This window comes from Gossypium raimondii, chromosome 12 (assembly GCF_025698545.1).
Source record: "Gossypium raimondii isolate GPD5lz chromosome 12, ASM2569854v1, whole genome shotgun sequence".
In the NCBI taxonomy this organism is placed as follows: Eukaryota; Viridiplantae; Streptophyta; class Magnoliopsida; order Malvales; family Malvaceae; genus Gossypium; species Gossypium raimondii.
Genome location: NC_068576.1, coordinates 36,487,366 through 36,515,122, shown reverse-complemented (window position 1 = coordinate 36,515,122; position 27,757 = coordinate 36,487,366). Strand labels below are relative to the sequence as shown.

Below are 27,757 nucleotides of genomic sequence, written 5' to 3'. Positions count from 1 at the left end.
GTATTCTTAGTCTATATTTTTCTACTTCGACATCTATATTTTTATTTTTACATTGTCTGATCTAGAGTTGTCCATGGGTTGGGTCGGCCCGAAAAATGTGCCTAAATTTTTGTCCAATCCTGGCCCAGATAAAAATGTTAAAACTTGGGTTCGACTCCACCCTCCTGTATTAATTTTTTTTATATAAAAAATTAAAATATAATACATTAAAAACACTAAAAAATTTAAAATAAATGTTTCCTAACAAATTTAAAAAAATCTTTATACTTAAAATAACACTAAGATAGGTGCAATTTAACAAGCAGATGCCTCTAAAATAGTAACAAAATTAACAATAAAACAAGAGTTATACAATATCAAAACAATAAACAACAAAATAATCACAATATAATAGTGAAATGATAACAAAACAGTGGGAAAACAGTAGCAAAACAACAGAAAAACAACAACAAAATAACAGTTTCTTTTTTTTGCAAATTCAGGCCGAGCCAAAAAAACCTTATCTAAAACTCTTCCATTTTTTAAACAGAGACCTTGTTTTTTTTTTACCCAAAGCTGAGTGAGCCGACCCATGGACAAGTATAATCTGATCTATTGTAACTATATAAATATATTAGTTGTAATGAATTCATTTCAAAAAATAAAAATAAAATCACTTCATCATATTGAAAACTCTTTGTATACCATTGAAATTATCTCCCACATATTCTCAATACCCATAATTGGAAAATTAGAAGATGATGGTCCATGCTTTCAAAGGACACATTTTGGCCATTCCTTTTTTCTTTTTTTCTTTTTGAAATTTATGATTTAAGGTTAAGTTTCATTATAATTACGTGAGATCCATGATAGAACAGTACAACAAAAGGCATAGCATTTGATTTTGATAGCAAAGGCCACGTGGTCAAACATGAGCCATTAACTACTAAATGTAGTCTTCATATCTTGACACGTTAAGAAAGATCTTTGACACGTTTTACCATCATCAGAATCATAATGCAAAGTGGTCCATTTGTCATTGAATGGCTGTGATGAAGTAGGGACCATGGAGTCAGTAAACACCGCATCGCAAGATATTTATTAGTAATTGGTAATAATAGAGTTAATTTCATTCCTGCCCTCTGACTACTATCTAGATTTTCAATACTAGGCAAACATGGATTAAATTGTAAATAAATGTGTTCCAGTTATATTAATAATTTAATTTTGACGGGTTTATAATTGTTTTTAACATGTTTGATCCAAACTATCATGTAATAGCTACACACATATTCAATTCGATCTACATAATTTAAAATTTTTGACATAATTAACCCCGATAATACTCATTTAGAGGCAAAGCTAGAGTTTTTTTAGAGGAGCTGAGAGAGCAAAATTCAATCTCATATGAAAAATTTATAATTTTTAACTGATTAAACTATAACCCAGGATCATAATTGAATTGGAATAAAACCAATAAAAATATGCATATGGTAAGATTTAAACCATAACAATTAAATTAATAAAACATTAAATTTGTCACTTAACCAAAACTTCATTTTAATTTAACTTTTACATTTTTTATTATGCACATTTTATTTTAATGTCGTATATATTTCATGTGTTATTATTAATTAATTTCAAACCATACATTTCATTATTTATTGCATATTATTTTTACACACGCATATTTGTTTTAAGATACGTGTGTGATAAAATTTTAATATTTATAAAATATTAATAAAAATTAATTAGTGTTCAGTAAAGGAAGTATCTAGAACAAGTTCCCATATAAAAAGCAGAAAGAAGTGAATAAAAGATTTATACTTTACTCAAAAGGGTTGGAAATTCATGGTGGCCAAATTTGCTCCACTTGATTTCAATTTTGATATAATGGAATAGTATCTTTTCTTCCTTTTATCTTTGATATAGACTATTACGTAACAGTCGAGTGATAAGAAATTTAATATTTATTAAATAAAGTCTCAGGTTTAAATTTTATGAATAAAAAAAGTGTTGAAAGAAATTATGTTATATTTAAGGGTTCAAACAAATTGACTTAATTTATTTAAAATTAAAACCGAAAATCTCAAACAATAAATTTATTACTCTTTTTCTTTCTCTAAAAAATTACAAATATTTTAAAGAAAATAGTGTTGGAAGAGCTTGCGCTCCGCTTAGGGGTTTAAACGAATCGAATCAATTCAATTTCGGATTTAATTAAAATTCAATGTGACTACCAAAAACCGAAGGATGTCGGACAATAGAATCATTTGAATAGAAAAACCAAAATTGCTATAAAAATATAAACACCCATGAGATAAACATTTTTAAAAATATAAACAAAAATAAGATATTTTTGCGCTTCGTTTGAAGGTGCGAATTTAGATAATAAAATTATTTGAATAAAAAAAGCCGAAATTACTATAAATATGAAAAAGTGGACAATTTTTAAACTATTTTTCTTATTTAATTTGTAGAAGTTATATATATTTTCTTGATATCTTCTAAGCAAAGTTGGAATATATTAAAGATAAATGCCGTAACCATGATTATTTGGTGATTGTAGAATATCTGCGAGATAAGTCCTTTAGACTTTGTCAGATTTATAATTTCATCCTTATTTTATTTTAATTTATCTTTCAAAATTAATTTAACAAAAGCCAAATTATTTTTATTTCGAAATTAAGTTTTAAATTTTTATGTAGTTTAACTTATCTTATTTAATAATTTTAAATATTTCATTTCAACCTACAAACCAAATCTGTGTTTTGAAATTATTTAAAATTAAAAATATTAGATGATATTATAAATTTATTATATTATAATTCAAAAATACAATCTAAAGTGTTTTAAATAAATAATAACCATCACTTAAAAGAAAGATTGGATAACGTGATATGAGATTGGAGATTTGAGTGCTTCACTTTACGTGTTTGTACTCCATTTATTCAAATTTCTTTTGATTAAAGATTAAATTCTTTTTCCAAACATCATATTAATTTTGGGTAAATTGCATTGATAGTCACGCAACTATTAGTAATTTTTCTGACCATTCAATTATTAAAAGTTATAAAATAATCACCCAACTATTTTACTTTTTTCGTTTTTCATCACCAACTATTAAATTCATAATAGAAAAATAACTTGGCTAGGGGAGAGCAATCAGTTTAATCGATCGGTTTTTTTTAAACCAACTTTACCAACTTTAACATGAGTAAACTGGATCGATCGACTTTCATTGAGAAAACCAACTAAATGATTTGTCATAATTTGATACATCGAATTAGGCTCTCTAGAACACTTTATGAGCTTGTTCTTAAGCAATTTACGAATCTTTTCTATGCTTTTTGTTGATTTTTAGTCTTTAGTACTAATGATCGTTTTTCTTTGATTTTAATCCTTTTTGGAGACCCAAATTGACAAATGGTGTCATTAGGAGCCTAATGATGTACTTGAGTTTGGGTAGGGGGACAACGACGACCAATCCTTGAGGAAAACTACATCCGACGTGGGTGTTGCGACACTAAGCCTTCATCATCTTGAGGGAGCAAGACTTCGACAAGAAACCAACTTGGAGCAATCTACCAAGGATGTTGTGACGCCGAGGGTATTGTGTCGCAACACCAAGCCGAAGTCACGAATCCCAGCCATCAAAGTTGCGATACCATTGTCGATGGTTGAAGTGAATGAGCCAAGGCTAATGTTGATGATGTTGCGACATCGAAAACCCCCAAAGACAATATCGTGCCACTATCAAGGATGTCACAACACCAAAGCTTGGGTGTCACGACACGGAAGCTTGACGAGGTGAAAAATACTACAATGGTAGTTTTATGTCTAACATAAACACAAGTTAACCCATACACTCCAAGGGCATTTTTGTCAATTTTTATGGTTAAATTGAGGTTGTATTAAAGACAATTTTGGTTGTCAAACTAAAATAGCCAACTTTATCATCCTTTTAGCTTAGTTTTTATTCTCTTCTCCATTTTTAGGTTTTAGTTCTTTACCTTTCTCAGCTTAGTAGTTGTAGCTGGTAGTTTTCTTAGTTTTTATTGTAGCTTTTTACTTCTTTGCGTTTAGATACAAAAACCCTACTTCATATTTTGATTTCCCTTTAAATCCTTTAATGGATTTAAGCTTTGTTAACTTTAAAAAGTGTAAAAATCTCAATTTAGTTGTGTTTTCTTCTTCATTGTTGTTGTTGTCATCTTCTACAAAAACTCCATAAAAATACCTTAAGATTTTCTTAACCTTGCTTTTTATGCTTTCTTTAATGAATCATTTGAGCATATATTTGACTAATGATTGTGTGTTGATGATGGGTAGTAAGTAAATCTCATGGTGGTTGGTTGATGGAAAAGTTGCATGATTAGTTTTGGGGTTAATGACTAAATCGTAAAAAAAAGCTAGACTAAATCGAATAGAATTTAAAACCTAGAATTGACGTCTCTAGATGAACAATTAGATAGGTGAGATAGAAAGGAGATCCTATTGAGAACCAATTCGATCATCCTGATTTAGTTTAGTGAGATCGAGAGATAAACTAGACTAAATCGTCTAATTGAATAAATTGGTGACAAAAAGGTAAAATTGAACCAATTAGGAGGTTGAACCCTTTAGTTCCCTAACCCAAGAATTGATTAGTAGCATGGAAGTCAACTGACCACTTTATTTTTTTGAATTGATATTTGTACACTTTTGACTGTGTTGCTATTTAGTCCTTCTAGGTGTTAGATATTGTAATTAATCATTGATGATGAGTTGTCGTACTATATCACCTAGCGAGTAGCTAGTTAGATTTCATATTTGCATGCATTCTCATTGTTAGTCATTTTATCACCCAATCTCTATTGGCTTCGATCCTAGGAATATTTTATATTCCATTGTAACACAAATATTACAATTGACCTGTCACACTTACATATAAGTTGTTTTAATTTTGATAATTTTGTGTTGATTCTTTGCCTTGGTGCACGCATGTCGAGGCGTAGTCACCAAACCCAACTAACTTTGATTCGATTGACTTTTTGGGTTAACTGACATTAGGTTATTGGGTAAGGTTATATGGTTATATAGATTATATATTATAAAAAATAAATATATTTTAAATAATTTAAAAATAATATAAAATAAGTCAATTTTTCAAGTAGTTCGGTTTTGAGATTCTAAAACCGATAATCGATATAATTAACCAATTAAATTGAGATAAAAACCAACCAACTTGCCCCACCCAACTAAACTGAAACAAAAAAAACCAAATGGGTCAGTTTTTCGGGTAAAATCGAAAATTGCTCTCCCCTAAACATGGTAACTTTTAAAATTGGCATAATAACAATTTTAACCCTAAACATTTACACATTATGTAATTTGATATTTTCTGCAGTTTTGTTTTTCTTTGTGACATTGAAGGTTAATTTAAAAGAATGAGAAAAAAATTAAAATTATTTCATTGGATTTTTGGGTTTTTCTTTGTTGTTTTTTTGTATATTGTTTTATCAAATTTAGTTGATAATTTTTTTTAGCTTTTTAGGTGAAAGAGTTACAACAAAAAGTAAAAAAGTAAAAAGAAAAAAGAAGATGGCCAAATTACACAATGTGTAAATGTTAAGGGTTAATTTTTCTAGAATCAAGACTACATTGATGCAATGTATAAATATTGAGGGTTAAAGTTGCTATTATACCAAATTTAAAAATTGTCACATCATTTTTCCTTTAGCCGTTGGTAAAAAGAAAAAAGACAAAATCTAACAGTTAGGTGACTACTTTGTAACTTTTCATAATTATGTAACAAAAAAAATACCAATAATTAGGTGGCTACCAATGTAGTTTACGCTTAACTTTTCTAGAGAACAGAGAACTTGTACTAATTTCTTAAATAATTTTTAGCTTACCTTACCTGAATTCGTAGTTAATTGTTTTTTTAAAGTTTGATAGTGTCACATACATAATGAACCTGTTATCTGATGTGGTGAGATAATTGTGTGAAAAAATACACCTACTTTGTTGAATAATCTAAGAGTTATCCTATTTTACTAAATAATGATCTCATTTGTTAGATTTATCTATAAAAAGTTATTTTAATGTAATAGTTATATCTAAAAATATATTGAGCAATTTTTTATTAAATTTTTTATAGACTATTGTAATACCCAATTTTAGCCTGTGCTCACATATGGGAACATAATTTTTGAGGATATGCAATCTTAGATATGATATGTAATCCTAGATATAATATGCAATCTTAGATATAATATATAATCTTAGATATGCAATCTTAGAATATATGATTTTGTAATCTTAGAGATTTAATTTGTAGATACCCTTTAATCTCAGCCGTTGATGTAATTGATCCGTACCGTTAGATTTGGAGAGACTCAACTATAAATAGAGGCCTTTTCCTTCATTGTGAAAAGAAAAGGAGAAGAGAGGAGGAATAAAAAAAGAGAACGATTAGCAGTTTTTAAAGGTGGCTTACTATTTTTTTCTTTCGATTATTTTTTACTTATTTACAATTTTAAAAAAGGGAGAAGGTGATACCACTGCGAATTTTATTTTATTTTTTATTTAGCCCCTCCGTCTTTTAATGTTTTTGTAATTAAGTTTTTTTATTTTTTTAATTTACCCTTTTATTTATTTTTAATTCAGTCCTCTCTGAACGGCGTCGTTTTAGAGGAGAAGGAAAAATTTCTCTTCCAGCCCCTCTATGTAATTCACGCGTTCAATTTAGTCCTCCAGACTTTATTTATTTGTAGATTCACCCCTATTTTTTTACTTGCTACCCAATTTAGTCCTTTTTCCATATTTTTCTTAAAAGCAGTGTTTCTAATAATTTTTTTATGAAATTATTGTTATTATCATATGAATATATATAAATATGTTTCTTTTGTATGTATTTATACCTTAAAAACTAATATTTTTTTTGTATATTTTTAGACACATGTTTTATTAATTTTGATATTATTTTAATTATTTTAAACTTATATATTTTCATGGGTACATGTATATTTTTGTTTATTTCAATCATCTCTATTAATTTAGGTTTACATATTTTTTATTATCTTGCCCATTTATTTGATATTTTATGTGCCATTATTTTATTTATTTGTTCATATATTTGCATTATTTCTATGCTATCGTAATCTTTTACTATTGCATTATATATTTAATGTAGCATAACATTACATTTTTTACTCGATTTTTAAAATCAATTTTTTTCAAAATGGATATTCTTTTAATCAAAATAAGAGCTCATTATTGGGAATTCAACACGTTGTGTCTTAACGTATTGGATGTGACGCATTGATTTCTCGAAATGAAGATTTTTAAAAAAAATTATAAAGGAAATATTCCGAGTTTGGGATTTTAAAGGAATTGTACCCTAACGTATTGGGTGTGATTTCTTAAATCTTGGATAAGCGGATGTTCTTTTAAAGTAAAGGAAATATTCCGAGTTTGGGATTTTAAAAGAATCGTGCCCTAACGTATTGGGTGTGTTTTCTTAAATCTTGGATAAGTGGATGTTCTTTTAAAGTTTTATTGTACAAGTATTTTGGCCCAATTCATTTTTGGGGGAAAATTAGAATGCTGTGCCCTAACGCATTGGGTGTGGTATCTTATTTCTCTGAAATAATAAGGGTCTTAATACGTAGCCTTTTAAGTTTTGCTAAGGATTACGTTTTTCCAAATTCTCGACCTTAAGACACTAATTAATTAACCAGGTACCAATTTTGGGCGTTACGAGGGTGCTAATCCTTCCTCGTACGTAACTGACTCCCGGATCCGTTTTTCTAAAACTCGTAGACCAAAGCCATTTTTTAGGTGATCCAATCACACCGTAATAAAAGATTGGTAGCGACTCCCAATTTTCATTTTTTAAAGTCGACAACCTAAAATCCTTGTTTTTCAAAAAACGGTTTCGACAGCTTGGCGACTCCACTGGGGACTTTTTTAAAATAATAAGAGAGTCGAGCCACAAAGTTAATTAATTTTTGTCTTATGGTCGAGAAAATATTTTTTTTTAAAAAACTCATGACATTCGTTTGCATTCATTATCTTCTTATTTAAATATTGTTTGCATTATACATTTCATGAGTTGAACAATTTTACCCTTTTAAGTGGGAGTGAGAAGCTATGCCTTCGTGAGGTTTTACCTCCGTGTAGGGTAGTGGATTGCTTCCGGGATACATTCGTACCTATATCTTCGTGAGATTTTCATCTCCGTGCAGCCGTAGGGAAATGTATTCCCCTGAACTGAACTCGATCCATATGAGCCTATGATGGGTGAGGATTGAGGAATCTACTGGTTCGGGTACCTTTACCCTAGAAGCCAAACTTCATATAATGAACCTTAGGAATCCACCTTAGGTAGAACTATACTGAACCCTAGTAGACATCCTATTAGGTGTTTTTTCGTGATTATATTATGACACTGACTTTTTGTGTTTTATTTTGATTGCATGACATGGCATTGCATTTCATCATAAAAGGCATCAGTCCATATTCAGTTGCTAGAAAGAAAGCTTATCATGGAAAGAGGGTTTCTTGATAAAGTGGAGGACAATGTGGCTGTCCGAACTTGGTCTGAAACAACGCAACAAGAAAAGGGTGATAGTTTGGCTGACGGGCATGTATCGGAATTATGGGAATTTACGCATATCAGTGTAGCTCAAAACAATTTGCAAGATTGAAAAAATGAAAAAAAGAATCGAATAGCTAGAAACGGCGCTGCAAAATGGTGAGATCCAGATCAAGCACTTGAAAGCAAATGAAAGTCATAATAATGAACAGCTCCGCTACTTTCAAAGTCAAGTCAGAAACAGAGATCATCTTATGGAAGAAGCCGTGGTCCAGATTTGAGAAGTAGCTTATCACATACAGACTTTAGTAGTACAGGCTGATATGTTGAGTGTGAAGTATGAATTAGAATCAGATCGGGGGCAAGAATTAGCTTTGTTACTTAGAAAGATTAGAGTTCTGGGTACTAGGGCAAAGTCTTATTTGTAATTCACTTTATGTAAAGAAATTTAATTTCTAGTAAAGTTTTCTTAAATGGAATTGAATACAAATTGACGCCTTTTTTTGCATTCATGCATTGCATCACTTCATATGCATTTAAAAAATATTAAAATATTCTAATTAGTTTAAATCACTCCTCAGTTAATCTGGAAACCAACTAGCCTACCAAACACCGCTACGGTACTCGATCAAAAACTAGGGATATGAACCAAAGATTGGAGAGAATAGAGCAAATGCAAATACAGATGCAAGAGCAATTGACTGAATTTCAACAAGAAATGAGGAATCAGATGCTAGAATTCCAAATAAATATGATGAGCCAGCTAACCCAATTATTGGGTAAAGGGGTAGAAAAGGGGAAAAGCCCAGCGGTTCACTTTGGGGATGATAGTGAGGATCCTGTATATTCCCCAGATTTTACCTCGATAAATGTCCAGGCCCAGCCAGACGCATGTCCACAAGAGGCACTCATTACTATCAGATCCCGACAATATCCGACTGGTACGTCGACACCAGTATATCGCCTAAAAGACCCGAAATCCAATCCTGTTGCTCTTGACAATCCAGCAGAAATAGAACATGCGAAGGTAGAGCACCCAGATACTGTAAAAGCCTCAATGATGAAGGGGAATAAGGGGAATATTGAAGGCAGATACAATAGGGGCTACTCAAAACCAATCATTGTGGGGCAGCCAAAGACAAAGACCACCAGCCATCAGGGCCCTTTAAATAAAGAACATTACATGAGGGAAAATATAGGAAAGCTTCAGTTCACGCCTATACATATGTCGTATAGAGAGCTATATTAAGGCTTATTTGATGCACATGTGATATCCCCTTTCTATTTGAAACCAATGTTGCCTCCATTTCCTAAATGGTATAACGCAGATGCTCAGTGTGAATACCATGCAGGAATAGCGGGGCACTCGATAGAAAATTGCACCGTATTCAAAAAGATAGTTGAAAGATTTATTAATATAAGCATTCTCAAGTTCGATAAAGCCTCCAGTGCAGAAAATCTACTACCCAACCACATTGATAATGGGGAGAATGCAATGAATGAAGAAGTGTTGGGAAGCGTTCACATCAATGACACAATTGAAAAAGGACCTTGTTAGATGTCTGCCCTCATAAATTTGGGAGTGTTCAAAATAATTGGATTGCGGAAGAAATCTCTGTAGTCTTTAGAGCTTATTTTAAGTAATGTTCAAAACATTCTTGTTGTTTTTAGCCTAAAAATGATGGGAATTCCTTTGTGAAATAGGCTAATGTCTGAACATCATTATTCTAATAAAATACATCTTTGCATTTATTTTTGAGCCAATATTCTTTCATTCTTTGCAAGTAATTATTCTTTCATTCTTTTGGATTTTCTTCCACATCATTCTTTTATTGTACAGATAATCATTCATAAATTCACACATTTTTTTGTATATTCTTTTGCATGGGTCTCCAGATATCAATGACATGAGTGACGCTGTTACAGACTTAGAATCTCCTTTTGAGCGAGATATGTGTTTAGAGGGATCTCATAACTTTGAAGATGACATAGATTGTAGCCTATTTCCGAACTTGTTAAGGATAGTAGAACAAGTCGAGAAACGGATCTTACCCTACAAAAAAAATCATTGGGATACCTGATTTCTCCTTATGTGGGGCATGAAAGTCATTTGGTCGATCTCGCCAAAAGAGTCTGACGATCATCGTTTCATCTTTGGGATTGTCAATAGGTGGAAGCTGCTTTATATGCCAATATCACGAAGTCGACAGTTAGCAAATTCTTGAAGAATCATATGGAACGCCAAAAGGACCATATCTGACAGCATAATATCAAAAGCTTGCAGTCTATTCACAATTAATTCCATATCGTAAAAAAAAAACTCTGCCGGGGCAATACCTTTCTCTTGGGCTCATCGCAGTTTTGCTTATTGAAGACAAGATTCTCTCTGAGTTTTTGGATTAATTTCGATTAAAGAGGAATGATCAAAGTTATCCATCATGGTCAAATGCGCCAAAAGCAAATGATGTGAACTCTCAAAAAGGGTCCGCCTTAAAGAATTCCTTGAGAAGGACCTGGTATTGAAGAAGATCATTTCCATACAAATAGAACTTCATCCCAAGCTGAGAAGGACCTTATGTGGAAGGCCTTATCTGGAAAAACGTCGATTTTGATCAAAAGGGATAACAAGGACATGCCTAATCCTCTGAGTTCAGATTCAATAAAAAATATTTCAAAAAAAAAGAAAAAGAAAAAGGAGAGGCCAAGGTGAAAATCCGCAAAGGACACCTTAGACCAAAGGGGATTTAAGTTGAAAACCCGAAAAGGACGGCTCAAATATTGATCAGAATGGGGCATGAGGTGACCAGAGTGACTCAAATATTGATCAGAATGGGGCACGTGGTGAGCTAGTTATATCGGAATCAACCGGAAAGGGTAGGCGACATCTTGGGGCATCGACGGAGTACTGTAGATCTCTCAAACACATGTCAAACTCAGAAAGGTCTTCAGAAAGTTTGTACAGAGAAGCTCAAGCTGCGATATCTGGGGCACCCAATTTTGATACTATTGAATTTGTTATACTTCATTCTTTTTTAAAGATATTCATTCCCAATCAATTTCTTTGTTATCCTTCTTTACTACTTTTGATAATTTATTCCTTTCGAGCTATGTTCATAACTAACTTTATTCTTATCCATTGTTATGACCTTTTTGCAAGAATGTTGCATTGGAATAATGATTAATGGACTAATAAAACTTTCACAAGGGAAGTTTTGCATATTACTTTAGAAGTTTCTAAATAATACAAGAACCTGAAACAAGATTATTGTTTAGAACGCACCAAGTTTAAAGGTTGAAAATTTGATAAGGAAGAGTCTAAATAAGGACTTTCTCTTTGGATTTTGTTGTCAAAAAGCATTGATTGAGCAAGATAATAAGATGTCATGTTGATGACAAAAGCTTAAATCAGCAAGTAAGTAATGATCACCAGGCAATAGAAAGAGGTTACCTCGGAGAAGAAAGCCTTTATTTGCGCATGAGCCTTTGGTACGACACCCTGGGAATGGTGTAAGAGACTAGAAAAATTTAGATCCTATATCCTTAAATTGTGATAGGAGAGGATTGAAGAAAAACCATATACCCTCGGGTTACAGTGGGAGAACAATGGTATGAATTTTTGCGCCCCAATGGATTAAATTTTGAGGTTTATAGTAGGGGCAATCTGGCTAAGTGGAGACGCTAGCCGAGCAAGAAGGCGTGGTAGCACGTCAGTGATAAAACCTTCATAAACTTCGAGCAATGATGACTTAAGCAAAAAAAAAATCATTCTCAAAAATAGCATTCTACACTCATGCAAACACCATTCACTCATGTCTAGTTAGGAGCATTTGATGCATTTTGATCATGCCATCCTAATCTTAGGCATATTTAGGTTCATTATACAGGTCATGTTCCCCAAGGAGCAGATCAGTAAAAACAGCAGACCTTGCCTCCCTCGGTGGTAGTGGAGCTGGTTGAAAACAGTAGACCTTGCCTCCCTCGGTGGTAGTGGAGCTGGTTGAAGATAGCAGACCTTGCCTCCCTCGGTAGTAGTGGAGCTGGTTGAAGACAGGAGACCTTGCCTCCCTCGATGGTAGTGGAGCTGGTTGAAGACAAGAGACCTTGCCTCCCTCGATTGTAGTGGAGCTGGTTGAAGACAGCAGACCTTGCCCCCCTCGGTGGTAGTGGAGCTGGTTGAAGACAACAGACCTTGCCTCCCTCGATGGTAGTGGAGCTAGTTGAAGACAGGAGACCTTGCCTCCCTCGGTTGTAGTGGAGCTGGTTGAAGACAGCAGACCTTGCCTCCCTCGATAGTAGTGGAGCTGGTTGAAGACAGCAGACCTTACCTCCCTCGATGGTAGTGGAGCTGGTTGAAGACAGCAGACCTTGCCTCCCTCGGTAGTAGTGGAGCTGGTTGAAGACAGCAGACCTTGCCTCCCTCGATGGTAGTGAAGCTGGTTGAAGACAGCAGACCTTGCCTCCCTCGATGGTAGTGGAGCTGGTTGAAGACATGAGACATTGCCTCCCTCGGTGGTAGTGGAGCTGGTTGAAAACAGTAGACCTTGCCTCCCTCGGTGGTAGTGGAGCTGGTTGAAGACAGCAGACCTTGCCTCCCTCGATGGTAGTGGAGCTGGTTGAAGACAGGAGACCTTGCCTCCCTCGATGGTAGTGGAGCTGGTTGAAGACAGGAGACATTGCCTCCCTCGGTTGTAGTGGAGCTGGTTGAAGACAGTAGACCTTGCCTCCCTCGGTAGTAGTGGAGCTGGTTGAAGACAGCAGACCTTGCCTCCCTCGGTGGTAGTAGAGCTGGTTGAAGACAGCAGACCTTGCCTCCCTCGGTTGTAGTGGAGCTGGTTAAAGACAGCAAGCCTTGCCTCCCTCAGTTGTAGTGGAGCTGGTTGAAGCCACCAAGCCTTGTCTCCCTGAGCAGCAGCGGAGTAGGTTGAAGATTGCAGATCTTATCTCCCTAAGCAGTAGTGGAGCAGATCGAAGACGGCGAATCTTATCTTTCCAAGATAGTGGGAAGCAGATTTAAGCCACCAAGCCTTGTCTCCCTGAGCAGCAGCGGAGAAGGTTGAAGATTGTAGATATTGTCTCCCTAAGCAGTAGTGGAGTAGATCGAAGATGGCAAATCTTATCTTTCCAAGATAGTGGGAAGCAGATTTAAGTCACTAAGCCTTGTCTCCCTGAGCAGTAGCGGAGAAGGTTGAAGATTGTAGATCTTATCTCCCTAAGCAGTAGTAGAGCAGATCGAAGACGGCAAATCTTATCTTTCCAAGATAGTGGGAAGCAGATTAAAGCCACCAAGCCTTGCCTCCCTTGGAGCAGACTAAGCAAACAAGTCTTATCTCCCTGAAGTTGCAGTGGAGTAGATTGAAGCAATAATTCCTATACTTCTGAAGATGTAACAGGAGAGAATGATGCTACTTGAATAAGGAAGAGTACCAAGATCTAGCATGACCGGGCAAAATCGGGCATTTTTTTAGTCTTTGCTCCGTACCTGTTACACAATGACGAGCAAAGAGGGGCAGCTGTAATACCCAATTTTAGCCCGGGATCACATATGGGAACATAATTTTTGAGGATATGCAATCTTAGATATGATATGCAATCCTAGATATGATATGCAATCTTAGATATAATATATAATCTTAGATATGCAATCTTAGAATATATGATTTTGTAATCTTAGAGATTTAATTTGTAGATACCATTTAATCTCAGCCGTTGATGTAATTGATCTGTACCGTTGGATTTGGGGAGGCTCAACTATAAATAGAGGCCTTTCCCTTCATTGTGAAAAGAAAAGGAGAAGAGAGGAGGAATAAAAAAAGAGAACGATTAGCAGTTTTTAAAGGTGGCTTACTATTTTTTTCTTTCGATTATTTTTTACTTATTTACAATTTTAAAAAAGGGAGAAGGTGATACCACTGCGAATTTTATTTTATTTTTTATTTAGCCCCTCCGTCTTTTAATGTTTTTGTAATTAAGTTTTTTTTTATTTTTTTAATTTACCCTTTTATTTATTTTAATTCACCCTCTCTGAAGCAGTCGTTTTTAGAGGAGAAGGAAAATTTCCTTCCAGCCCTCTATGTAATTCACGCGTTCAATTTAGTCCTCCAGACTTTATTTATTTATGGATTCACCCTATTTTTTTACTTGCTACCCAATTTAGTCCTTTTCCATATTTTTCTTAAAATAAGTGTTTCTAATAATTTTTTATGAAATTATTGTTATTATCATATGAATATATATAAATATGTTTCTTTTGTATGTATTTATACCTTAAAACTAATATTTTTTTGTATATTTTAGACACATGTTTTATTAATTTTGATATTATTTTAATTATTTTAAACTTATATATTTTCATGGGTACATGTATATTTTTGTTTATTTTAATCATCTGTCTATTAATTTAGGTTTACATATTTTTTATTATCTTGTCCATTTATTTGATATTTTGCAGGCCATTATTTTATTTATTTGTTCATATATTTGCATTATTTCTATGCTATCGTAATATTTTACTATTGTATTATATATTTAATGTAGCATAACATTACATTTTTTACTCGATTTTTAAAATCAATTTTTTTTTTCAAAATGGATATTCTTTTAATCAAAATAAGAGCTCATTATTGGGAATTCAACATGTTGTGTCCTAACGTATTGGATGTGACGCATTGATTTCTCGAAATGAAGATTTTTAAAAAAAATCATAAAGGAAATATTCCGAGTTTGGGATTTTAAAGGAATTGTACCCTAACGTATTGGGTCTGATTTCTTAAATCTTGGATAAGTGGATGTTCTTTTAAAGTAAAGGAAATATTCCGAGTTTGGGATTCTAAAGGAATCGTGCCCTAACGTATTGGGTGTGTTTTCTTAAATCTTGGATAAGTGGATGTTCTTTTAAAGTTTTATTGTACAAGTATTTTGGCCCAATTCATTTTTGGGGGAAAATTAGAATGCTGTGCCCTAACGCATTGGGTGTGGTATCTTCTTTCTCTGAAATAATAAGGGTCTTAATACGTAGCCTTTTAAGTTTTGGTAAGGATTACGTTTTTCCAAATTCTCGACCTTAAGACACTAATTAATTAACTAGGTACCAATTTTGGGCGTTAAGAGGGTGCTAATCCTTCCTCGTACGTAACTGACTCCCGGATCCGTTTTTCTAAAACTCGTAGACCAAAGCCGTTTTTTAGGTGATCCAATCACACCGTAATAAAAGATTGGTGGCGACTCCCAATTTTCATTTTTTAAAGTCGACAACCTAAAATCCTTGTTTTTCAAAAAACGGTTTCGACAACTATATAATACAATACAAATATAATTTAAAAATAATAAACTTTAAATACAATTCAGACTGTTATGACATAATTATAGCATTAAAGATAGCAATTAGAAAGAAAATAAAATAAATTATTATATTTAAATTTATTTTATTTGAATTAAAAAATAATTTTTATATTATTTTTATCCAATAAAAAAATTTAATTTATGAGGCAAAAATTTCGAAGAGTAATTTATTGTTAGCATTGATTTATATTGGTATAAATGAATATATATATATATATATATATATATATATATATACTTGATTTGGTGGCATTAGAGGTGTGCTGGGCGGGTCGGGTCCAACCAAAAATTTAGGCCCGTTTGTTAGGTCTGGTCTGAAAAATGTGCTTAAAATTTTGCACAAGCCTAACCCGGATAAAAATGCTAAAAGTTTTAAAATAAATATTTCTTGACAAATTGAAAATAAATTTTAAAAAATATGTATACTTAAATAACACTAAGATAGATGTAACTGAACAAGCAAATGCCTCTAAAATAATAACAAAATTAAGAATAAAACAAGTGTTATACAATATCCAAACAATAATAACAAAATAGTAGTAACATAATAGTGAAATTGTAGCAAAATAGGAAGAAAACAAGAAAATAGCATTAAAACAACAAAAAATAACATATTTTTTTTGTCCTTTTGTGAATTCAAGTTGGGTTGGGCCCGGGTAAAAAATGTCTTACTCGAGGCTCGACCTGTTTTTTAAACGGGCCTTATTTTTTACTCAAACCTATTTTCAAACTTATATTTTTACCCAAATCCTTTCACTTTTTAAATGGGTCCGACCCATGAACAGGTATAGGTGGCATATTAAAAATTAACTTTTATTTTACTAAAAACATTATTTTTTATGGAGTTTAATTTTTTTAGTGTAATCATGGTCAAAGCTACTATTAAATAGCAATTAAAGAGTGTGGGAAATTAAAACATGCATTAATAGTGACACAGCCTCAGAGAAAGTACTAAACAACACACTGCAAAAAGGCTTCATTTCTATGTTTGTACAAATATGAAAATATATTATGATTAAAATGAAATGTTTATACTAACATGAATTATGTATATGATTTATTAAAAGAATCAAATCATATAATATATTTGTGAGTAAACTATTAAAACAGTCATTTTTGTTTGTCTCAAGTTATATTTTAGTAATTTATGTTTGAAATGTTACGTTTTAGTCATTTACGTTATCATGTTGTACCATTTTAGTCGTTGAGCCATTAATTGTTGTTAACAATGTAACAGTAAGCTGTCATGACACGTTAAATCATCATTTCAAACGAAAATTTTAGGTTAAATTATACAATTGCTCCCTATATTTTTTCGTTTTAAGTAATTCAATTTTTTTCTTTTATGTTTTTTAACTTTCTTTTTTATTTATTTATTTTCAATTCTCTTCGCTTCTCCTCTATTTTCCTCCTTTCTATTTCTTTTAACGTAGAAAAACTAATTAAAAGGAAGATTAAATAGAATGTACAAGAAATATCCAATATCAAAATAAAAGCATAGGGACTAGTTTTAACAAATGGAAAACATAGAAAAACTATGTTAAAAAAATGAAGAAGTGAGGAAAATAGAGGGAGAAGCCGAAGAGAATAGAAAAAAAAAGTAAAAAACATAAAAGAAAAAAATTAAATTATTCAAAATAAAAAAAATATATAGTGATGAATTGCATAATTTAACTTAAAATTTTCATTTATTCAATTTCTTAACACCCAATGGTAAGGCCCGTCATTAGAAGGAAAGAAAAGGAACCCAATGAATCCCCGGCCGATTAGAAGGAAAAATTAGAAAACAAAATGTCAGAAGTGGGATTTGAACCCACGCCCTCTCACGAGGACCAGAACTTGAGTCTGGCGCCTTAGACCACTCGGCCATCCTGACTACTTGTGTAAAATCTTTCATATTACACTATTTATTCCTTATCTTTTAGCTAACAGCTATGTATGTTAATTTGAATGTGGAAGCTAACAATTCCTCGCGGAGAAACTAAGTTTGTATTTGGATAGTCTTGATAATGGTATCATTGCGGAGGAGAGGATGGTGGAGAGAAGTGCTAGTTTCGGGTTGATATATTTAACAAATTTAGTCCTAATATTTTTATAAATGTGTAAATGTTAAGGTTAAAATTGTTGATGTTTTTTTTATAATGAAGTCCAAATTAACAAAATATGTAAATATTGAAAAGGACCAATCCGACTAAACATATATTTGCCTAAATTAAATACTCGAAAACAACACTAATAAAACATTACCATATGAGCTTTGATTTGTAGCATATTCATCTCCAAGGCATCTACATGTCAATTTATGCTTGACAGGATTTTTATTGTCTTTAAATAATTGTTGAAATTTTATATTGATTTCAAAATTTAAAATATTTAAATTGAATCATCAAAATATCAATATTGTATTGATTATATTTTCTATCAACTTCACCATTAGTTTGAGTGTTGAATGTTATCTCCGATCTAATGTGAAACATATTTAAAATATGTTAATTAAATCGCAAACATGTGTGTACTTAATGTGTGAGCTGCTTGAATTAAAAAGAAAAAAGAAAAAAAATACTCTCTTAAATGTTAATAGCATTGTATATTGTTTTAACACGTCAGAATTGAGTTGTCTATAAGCTTTAATCTTAATCGTTGATGTACTTTAATCTGTACCGTTGAATTTGAGGTGACTCAACTATAAATAGAGGTCTTTCCCCCTCATTGTAAATCACTTCATTGAGTTATAGAATTCTTGAGAGCATTCACTCAAAACTTTCTCTCTTGTGCTTTTAGTTTTTCTGTGGCTTTATTTTTATATTTCAGAGTTTGTTCATCTTTGAGTTCTTCCGCTTTGCGTTGGTGCCTTGGAGGAATTTTAGTTGAATCATCAATTGTTGGGAGTTAGGCTAACTTAGGCATTTTTGGAGAGAAGAATTTGCTTAAGGCCGCATGGATTGCGAGACTAAAGTTCTAGCCTCGTGACAGAAGAACATGTTTAAGACAAAACAAGCGTTTTGAGGACTCAGTTAACAAAATTTAAAATCTAATGACCAATTTAGGATCTAGAATATAATTTGGAAATGTTGGGTTTAATTAAACTTAAGATTTAAGACATAATTTTAATGCTTTAACAATATACAAAACAGACAATGTAAGACTCTTAAATTAATATTAATTTAACATTAACTTAAAACACCAAAAATTAGAAATATTTATCCTAATATAGATAAACATTAAAACCATAGTTAAAGAGATCAATTGGGGTGTTTGGCTAATAGATATCCATTTCACTCGAATCACTTTCAGAAACTTCGAGAACCTTTCAAACTATTTTCAAGGCATAAACAATATTGTTAGGGTAAGAATCGTCAAAATCACATTTGTCCACAACCTTAGCACTTACACTTTTTCCATTTCCACAAATATTGATATCTTTTAAACACCTCTTTCCGTGGTTATACCACCCGATCGAAAGTGCCTCTACAGGATCATTACCCGAGTGGTGTTGATTGTCACATTCTGATGGTCCACCGCCATCTCCACCAGCTTCGAAGTTGTTAATTGTCAATGTTGCTTTTGTACTACTTGAGACAAGTGGTAAAAACTTATACATCGTGTATTACTTTCCATCCTTACAACAGTTTGCTCCATTTTCAAGATTACATTGCCTCGACAGAGGATTTTTCCCTCTAATCTTTCTACTAGGCCTGCATGTTTGAGCTCCAACACTTGCAAAAATATAAAGAATGTAAAGGAGATTTATTTTCCCTCTTATCAAATTACATAATGGATTAGTGTTTATGTATAGTTTTGATATTTACCCAAAAAAGGTTTAGGTACTAATTTGAACCTTGAAGCCAAATTTAGGTACAAAATTGTATATTTACCCAAATGGCTAATATAGAAGGAAACTTGGACCTTTTGGACATGGCTCCTTGGGCCTGAAAGTCTTCTTACAACAAACAAGTGAAACCGAGAAAAAAGTTAAAATCTATAGTTAGTCCTTATATTTTAACATAATTTAAAATTTAGTCATTGTACTTAGAAAGTTAAAATATAATTCCTCCTATTTTTTTATTTAAAAATCTCAGTCCAGTTATTAAAATTGAATTTTTTTTCTATCAAATTTGTCAACTTAAAATTTTGATTAAACTATCCTTATATGATGTGACATATGATTGATAGAATATAAATATGTTGACAAGTTTTGACAAAAACTACAGACGACAATAATGATTAAATTAGGATTTTAAATTGAAAATATAGGAAGATTTAATTATTATGTTTTAAAGTATAGGAACCAAATCTCAAATTCTATATAAGTATAGATACTAACAACACATTTTAAATTAAAAAAAAGGGTTAAATCACTTTTTAGGGTTTGAACTTGGCAACTTTTCTCATATTGAATCTGAATTTTTTTTATTCAAGTTAGACCCTGAACTTGGCAATTGTTCTTACATTGGGGCTTGAACTTTTTTTTGTTCAAGTTAGTTCTTGAAAATTAGACATGTCCCAAGGTCGGGTATCCCACTCGGCCCGATAGACCCAACCCAACTAAGGTCGAGCTTGGATAAGGATTTTTGCACATTGAGTCGGCCTGGCCCGGCCCAAATTCAATTTAAATAATAAAAAATATTTTAAAGTTTAAATTTATTTATAAAAATATATAAAATATAAAATATAAAATATTTTTTATTTTTTATTATTTTTTAATAGTAAAAGGAGCATGAGCTTAAAAATGTTTTTAGAAGTGAAAACATCTCTATTAAAAACCTTAAAAGTTGAAATACAATGTGAGAATAATTATCATATCAAAATGGAATATTTGTAAAGCCTAAACAAAAAATATTTAAACTCCAATGCGAGGATACCAAATTCAGATTGTGTAAGAATAATGATTATGTTGAGTTGCAAACTTTGATTTAACCTATTAAATCACCATAAACATTTACGTTTGAACTAACAGAGTCTTAATTAGTGGGTTTTAGTAATTCCAGATTTCTCCGGCTTTATCACCCTGACCTGGGCTGTCTTCTTTTGTTTCTTCTTCAAATCTCCATTACTTTCTACATTTCTCTGCTAATTTCTTGCTTATTCCCATTGTTTCATGTATAAAATACCACCCCTCTTCCATATTAGCTCTTCAACCAGAAATATTCAGCAGACCCAAGTTGACTAAACAAAAAGAATCTCTCAAAACCATTCAGTTTAGTTTCTTCTTGTACCTACTGTTTGTTGATAAACAACGGCGGCCAAAGCCGAAGGAAAAGCAATCGGGATTGATCTCGGAACCACGTACAGTTGTGTTGGGATGTGGCAAAATGATCGAGTGGAGATAATAGCCAACGATCAAGGCAACCGCACCACTCCTTACGTTGCCTTCACTGACACCGAGCGGCTTATTGGTGATGCAGCCAAGAACCAAGTCGCTATGAACCCTTCAAACACTGTGTTCGATGCTAAACGTCTCATTGGTCGTCGGTTCACTGACCCATCAGTGCAAAGCGATATGAAGCAGTGGCCATTCAAGGTGGTTGCTGGTCCTGGTGATAAGCCAATGATTGTGGTTACTTATAAAGGTGAAGACAAACAGTTTGCTGCAAAAGAGATATCTTCAATGGTGTTGACTAAAATGAAGGAGGTTGCTGAGGCTTATTTGGGTCAAACTGTGAAAAATGCTGTTATTACAGTCCCTGCTTATTTTAATGATTCACAAAGACAAGCTACAAAGAAGCTGGTGCCATTGCTGGACTTAATGTTTTAAGGATCATCAATGAACCAACTGCTGCTGCTATTGCTTATGGTTTGGATAAGAAAGGTTCGAAATCTAGTGAAAAAAATGTTTTGATCTTTGATCTCGGTGGGGGTACTTTTGATGTTTCATTGTTGACGATTGAAGAAGGGATCTTTGAAGTTAAAGCCACCGCCGGTGATACTCATCTCGGCGGCGAGGATTTTGATAATAGGTTGGTGAATCATTTTGTACAAGAGTTTAAAAGGAAGCAAAAGAAGGATATTAGTAGTAATGCAAGGGCGTTGAGACGGCTAAGGACTGCTTGTGAAAGGGCGAAGAGGACATTGTCATCTACTGCTCAAACCACCGTTGAAATTGATTCGTTATATGAAGGTATTGATTTTTATTCCACTATTACAAGAGCTAGGTTTGAAGAACTGAACATGGATTTGTTTAGGAAATGTATGGAACCTGTTGAGAAATGTCTTAAAGATTCTAAACTTGATAAGAGTCAAGTTAACGAGGTTGTTCTTGTCGGTGGGTCGACAAGGATTCCTAAAGTTCAACAACTTTTACAAGATTTCTTCAATGGTAAAGAACTTTGTAAGAGTATGAATCCTGATGAAGCAGCTGCTTATGGTGCTGCTGTACAAGCTGCTATTTTAAGTGGCGAAGGGGATGATAAAGTACAAGATTTGCTTCTTCTTGATGTTACACCTCTTAGTCTTGGTATTGAAACTGCCGGCGGTGTGATGACGGTGTTGGTTCCGAGGAATACAATGATTCCGACTAAAAAGAACAGATTTTTTCTACTTATGCTGATAATCAACCGGGGGTTTTGATTAAAGTGTATGAAGGTGAAAGGGCAAGAACTAAAGACAATAACTTGCTCGGTAAATTTGAGCTGACCGGTATCCCACCGGCACCGAGAGGTGTGCCGCAAATCAATGTCTGTTTCGACATTGATGCAAATGGGATTTTGAACGTGTCTGCAGAAGACAAGACAGCAGGAGTGAAGAACAAGATCACAATAACTAATGATAAAGGAAGATTAAGTAAAGAAGAGATAGAAAGAATGGTACAAGAAGCAGAGAGGTATAAAGCTGAGGATGAACAAGTGAAGAAGAAGGTTGAAGCTAAGAATGCACTTGAGAATTATGCTTATAATATGAGGAACACCATTAAAGATGACAAGATTGCTGGGAAGCTTGATCCATCAGATAAAGGGAAGATGGAGAAAGCCATTGATGAAACCATTGAATGGCTTGAACCAATTGGCTGAGGTTGATGAATTGGAAGACAAATTGAAGGAACTTGAAGGATTATGCAATCCCATTATTGCTAAGATGTACCAAGGTGGTGGTGGTGATGTGCCCATGGGTGGTGCTCAGACTGGCTCTGGAGGCTCTGGTGCAGGACCCAAGATTGAAGAAGTGGATTAATTCTAGTTTACACCTTGTCATGCACATGAAATTTGATGGTGTTTTACCTCTGTTTTCCATTGGTTGTATGCATGTATGTATCTATCTTTGGAGGTGACTTTGAGAGGGAAATAAAACGAATCATTGTAGATGTAAAAGCTTTTGCAACCAGTGTAATAGTAAAATAATAAAATAGCCCCTAAATTATATTCTAATTATCAGATTGACCTTAATGTTTTTTTAGAATAATTTCAAATTTAGCCCTTCACGTTTTTATTTTTTTGTCAATCTTATTTGGAGTTACGGCTCTTGTTCACTTGTATGGAGCTTTGAAAGCTTCCTATTGATTAAAAAAAAAAATCACAAACGAAAAGAGGTTAAATTTTAATGATAGTCTTTGTATTTATCAATTTTGTGGATTTAATCCTTCTGTTTTTATACTATTTTGTTAGCTCCATTTCAAAATTAAGTATAACCACAAATTAAACCCTCAACTTTTACAATATTCTTTTTCCAATTTGGCCCCAACTCTTTTTCTATTTGGTCCTTACCTTCTATTTTTTGTCAAATTAAACAAATTCTACTAAAATTTAATAAAATTGTTAGAAATTACACAAGATATTGATGCGTTAATCGTGACGGTCCACGATATTTCATAGTTGTCATGTCATGTCATTATTTTATTTTATAAAATTATAAATGCTTCCAAAATTACAAAAAGTAAAATCTATTCAAAATTTTTAAAAATTAAAAAAAAACTTTTAAAATATATAAAAGTATCCCATCTACTATTCGAATTAGTCATTTTTAATCTTTTGGGTAGCTTTTTTCTTTAGCACTATTTCACATGTCACTATTTGGTTGTTTTGTTTTGTTATATGTCGATACACATTAGTATATGCATATGGCATGTCATTTGATTAAAAAAAAGTAAACCAAAAGAATGCTTTAATTGAGTTGTTGGCAAGGGTTTAAGATTTAGTTTGATACGTATATTCTAATGTGTACCGCCACATAATAGTCAAATAATGACATCATTTTTTAATCGGGGTTAATAAAAAGCGATTCTAATAATAAAATAAAGTGATCAAATTTATGTAATTTTACATTTTTTTCTTTTAATCTTCTTTAATTTTGAAGAGTTTTCATTTAGTTTATAATTTTGAAAAATTTTATATTATGATAAAATTCATTGCATTTATAGCATTGAACAACCTTTTTCTTTGGCCGTAAATTTCCCTCCTTTTATGTGAGTCTTCATTATTCCACTAAAAATTTAATTTTACTCTCTTCTTAGAGAATCTGGTTATGGTATATATGAGCAAAGAGAATTGCTCCTTGATATCATCAATAGCCTCTGTTGTTTGTTTTACTATTGAAACAAATATCCTTTGCTTCCTCACTTGTTGTAACCTTGATTGCAAAGTGTTTCGACGAGGACCTTAGAACTTTTCTCACTAATTTTTTTTAGAGAAAACGTCCAATAAGACAGACAGCCTCGTTAGAGATATCACATAACTTAGCATAAAATTCAGAAATAGGCTCATATTCATGCATTCTTAGATTCTCAAAACTGCTGGTTAAAAGTTAAAGTTTTGACATGCGCACAGTATTATTTCCTTTATGTTGGTTTTGCAAGATTGTCCATTCCTCCTTAGCAAATTCACACACAAAAATTACTTTAAGTTGATCCAAGTCAACTACACTAAATATGACATTTAGAGCTTGTGAATTTCCATGAGCAGCCTTTTTTATATTTAGCAACGAATTTTCTTCTTTCTTTGGGATATATGGTGCCATCAGCAACAATCACAATAAGTCGAGTCCACCTTTCTTCAAAAGCTTCCTAGGCAACTTCATTAATAAAAATGATGAAAATCCTCATGCAAGCCTTCCAATATGCATAATTTTCTTAACCAAGTAGCAACAAGGTCAAGTAATTGAACTACGTTCCTTTATGGATTTTATGGTTGTAAATTAAACTGAGGATGACGTTTAAACAACTCTTGATGCCCGCTTTGATACCAATTGAAAAAGCACAAGTTAGTTTGCTCCTTGTCCTAAAAAGATGTCCTAATTGATATTCAGACAAAAGTTAGAACTTTCCTAACTCAATATCCCAACTGATGTTCAGAGAAAAGTTGGAAGAAGATAATTTAAAGTAAGCAATAAAAGAATGAGGAATAGGTGGATCAACAATCGTACGTTTGTAGAGCCTTACTCAATGAATGATTTCATTCAACAATCATTCGGATCACTTATTGTCTAGATTAATAATTACCACAATTGTTACAATCCACTCACCCAAAATGCCTAATACAAGAGTGCAAAAGTACAAATCAAAATATTAATAAAACACTCTACAAAAGCACCCAAAATGCACTCAATAGCCACTCAAGATGTAGTTTACCAACAACCTATATATAGGCTAATACAAAAACTCTTCAAGCATCTTTTTGATAAGCTTAAAACAATAAGTTAATAGTTGAATTTATCTCTTGAATTATATTGAATATTTATCTCATAACTTTCTTCATATCCAAGTAAAATAGCGAGTTTGATCTCCAAATAAAATGATAAGGTATGAGATGATGAAATTGATCCTTCCTCCTCTTCCTTTCCAAATTCGATCAGCATCATTAAGGATAGAACAAAGCATGGCCTAAGAATCGTTTGCTGATAGTGTAACACATCATGAAGATTAAAGTCAAAAATGTCAATTTTATATTGCACATAGGCTATCTTAAAGGCACGTCCAGACTATTGTCTAAGGGTTTGTCCAGACAGTTGCTCAAATAAGGGATAGAACATGGTAACAAAACAAGCAGATCAAAGAGTTGTTTGAATATAAGGAGAAACTTAAGAGATGGTATAGCTAAGGTCCCAACACAAAGTATTATTGTTTCAGCATTTTATAAAACATAAAATGTATGACTTTTTACATTATTATTAATTTTAACGTTATAAATCATAAAACATAAGAAGTTTTTATTCAACTGCAAACAGAAATTAAAAATATGGTCAAAGAGATCAATCGGTGTCTGACCAGTAGATATCCATTAAGCCCCAATCATTTTCAGGAACTCCAAGAGCTTTCCAAACTGCTTTCGAGGCATCAACAATGTTGTTAGGACAAGGAGGCTGGTAACCATGTTCCGAATCACATTCATCCACGACTTTAGCCTTCACGCTTTTTCCATTTCCATGGATTTTGATATACTTCAAACACCTCATTTTGTTTTTAAACCACCCGGTCGAAAGTGCCACTACAGGCTCATCATCCGAGTGGTAATGGTTGTCACATTCCGATGGTCCGCCTCCATTCCCACCAGCTGCGAAGCTGTTAATTGTCAACTTTGCTTTTGTATGGCTCGACACAGGCGGTGAACATTTATACGTTGTGTAAAACTTTCTGTCTTCACAACAATTATCATCGCATTGCCCCGGCGGAGGCTTTTTCCATCTAAGCTTGCCACTGGGTTTGCAAGTATCTGCTTCAACCATCAAACAATCTATGATAATTAAAACAAAGCAAATGATAAGAAAAACAGTGGGAAATCCCTTGATAATATTCATCTTGAATTTCTTTTGTTAAATCTTTGTTGATTGTTGCCAAAGAACATGAAGATGTGGGGGTTTTATATAGAAAACAATCCTCACAATTTTAAAGTGATTTTATCAAAAGTATCGCAAGTAGGTGAACAATGTGTCACTAAGGGTTAAAATTTGCCTCATTTACGTGGTTAGAATCATAATAAAGTTAAAACATCAATAAATCTTGTTTTTAATATAACAATGTTCAACAATATGCCTCCACGTATATAAGTAACAAGGCTCATATCTTGTTTCTATGTTAAAGTTTGGAATTTTTTAAAATTTTAAGCAAGTGAATTAGGAGAAATATCTATTTATGGGTCGGGGTCATTCGGTTCAATTCGAAGGTCCGCCTAAAAAGTGAGAGGATTTGGTAAATATATATACCTTGAAAATGGACTTGAGCACAAAAGATAATGCCCGTTTAGAAAACGAGTCAAGCCCCGAGTAAAGCTTTTCTAACCCGAGCCCAGCCCGAATTTGCTATTACTTTTTTGTTATTTTCTCACTATTTTGCTACCATTTCACTATTATGTTGCTACTATTTTGGTGTTATTGTATAACTCTTGTTTTATTGTTAATTTTGTTACTATTTTAGGAGGCATTTACTTGTTAAGTTCCACTTATTTTAGTGTTATTTAAGTATACATGTTTTTTTTAATTTGTTGGGAAACATTTATTGTAATATTTTTAGTATTTTTGATGTATTATACATTTTTAAAAAATATATAATAAAAAAATTTAATACGGCCAGGCCAGGCTTGGGTTTTAGCATTTTTATTTGGTTCGAGCTTGGGAAAAATTTTAGGCCCATTTTTTAGGAACGGTCGAGCCCAAGTCTAGCAAACGGGCCTAAAAATTTTGCTGGGCCCGGCCCATGGACACCTCTATCACCAACTAGAACCTCATTTGGTTTAATGTTGAATTTCATTCTTCTATTTTATAAAAATGAAGAAGTTAATCCCTTCAATTTGTCAAAACTTGGTCTTCGCACATTATAAAAACTGATAAATTAGTCAAGTTGTTGGTAAACACGTGAACTTGAACCACTTATTTTTGTTAATTTATTGCATATAAATTATTGAACTATTGATTTTTGTTAATTTCTTGCATATAAAT

The 27,757-nt window shown here is 32.7% G+C and overlaps 1 protein-coding gene, 1 non-coding gene and 1 pseudogene across 2 annotated transcripts; 1 reads left to right on the top strand and 2 right to left on the bottom strand.

The window, feature by feature from the left end:
• Positions 1-17,690: 17,690 nt before the first annotated feature.
• On the bottom strand, positions 17,691-17,774 carry TRNAL-CAA (transfer RNA leucine (anticodon CAA)). The gene has a single exon. It is a non-coding gene; the product is annotated as a tRNA-Leu (tRNA).
• Positions 17,775-19,208: 1,434 nt separating this feature from the next.
• On the bottom strand, positions 19,209-26,620 carry LOC105762154 (putative ripening-related protein 1). Its single transcript, XM_012580057.2, is given in 2 exon segments — positions 19,209-19,601; positions 26,084-26,620. Coding segments are annotated over 2 exon segments (930 nt in total).
• LOC105762153 (heat shock cognate 70 kDa protein-like) lies at positions 20,766-23,236 on the top strand (annotated as a pseudogene).
• Positions 26,621-27,757: the final 1,137 nt, after the last annotated feature.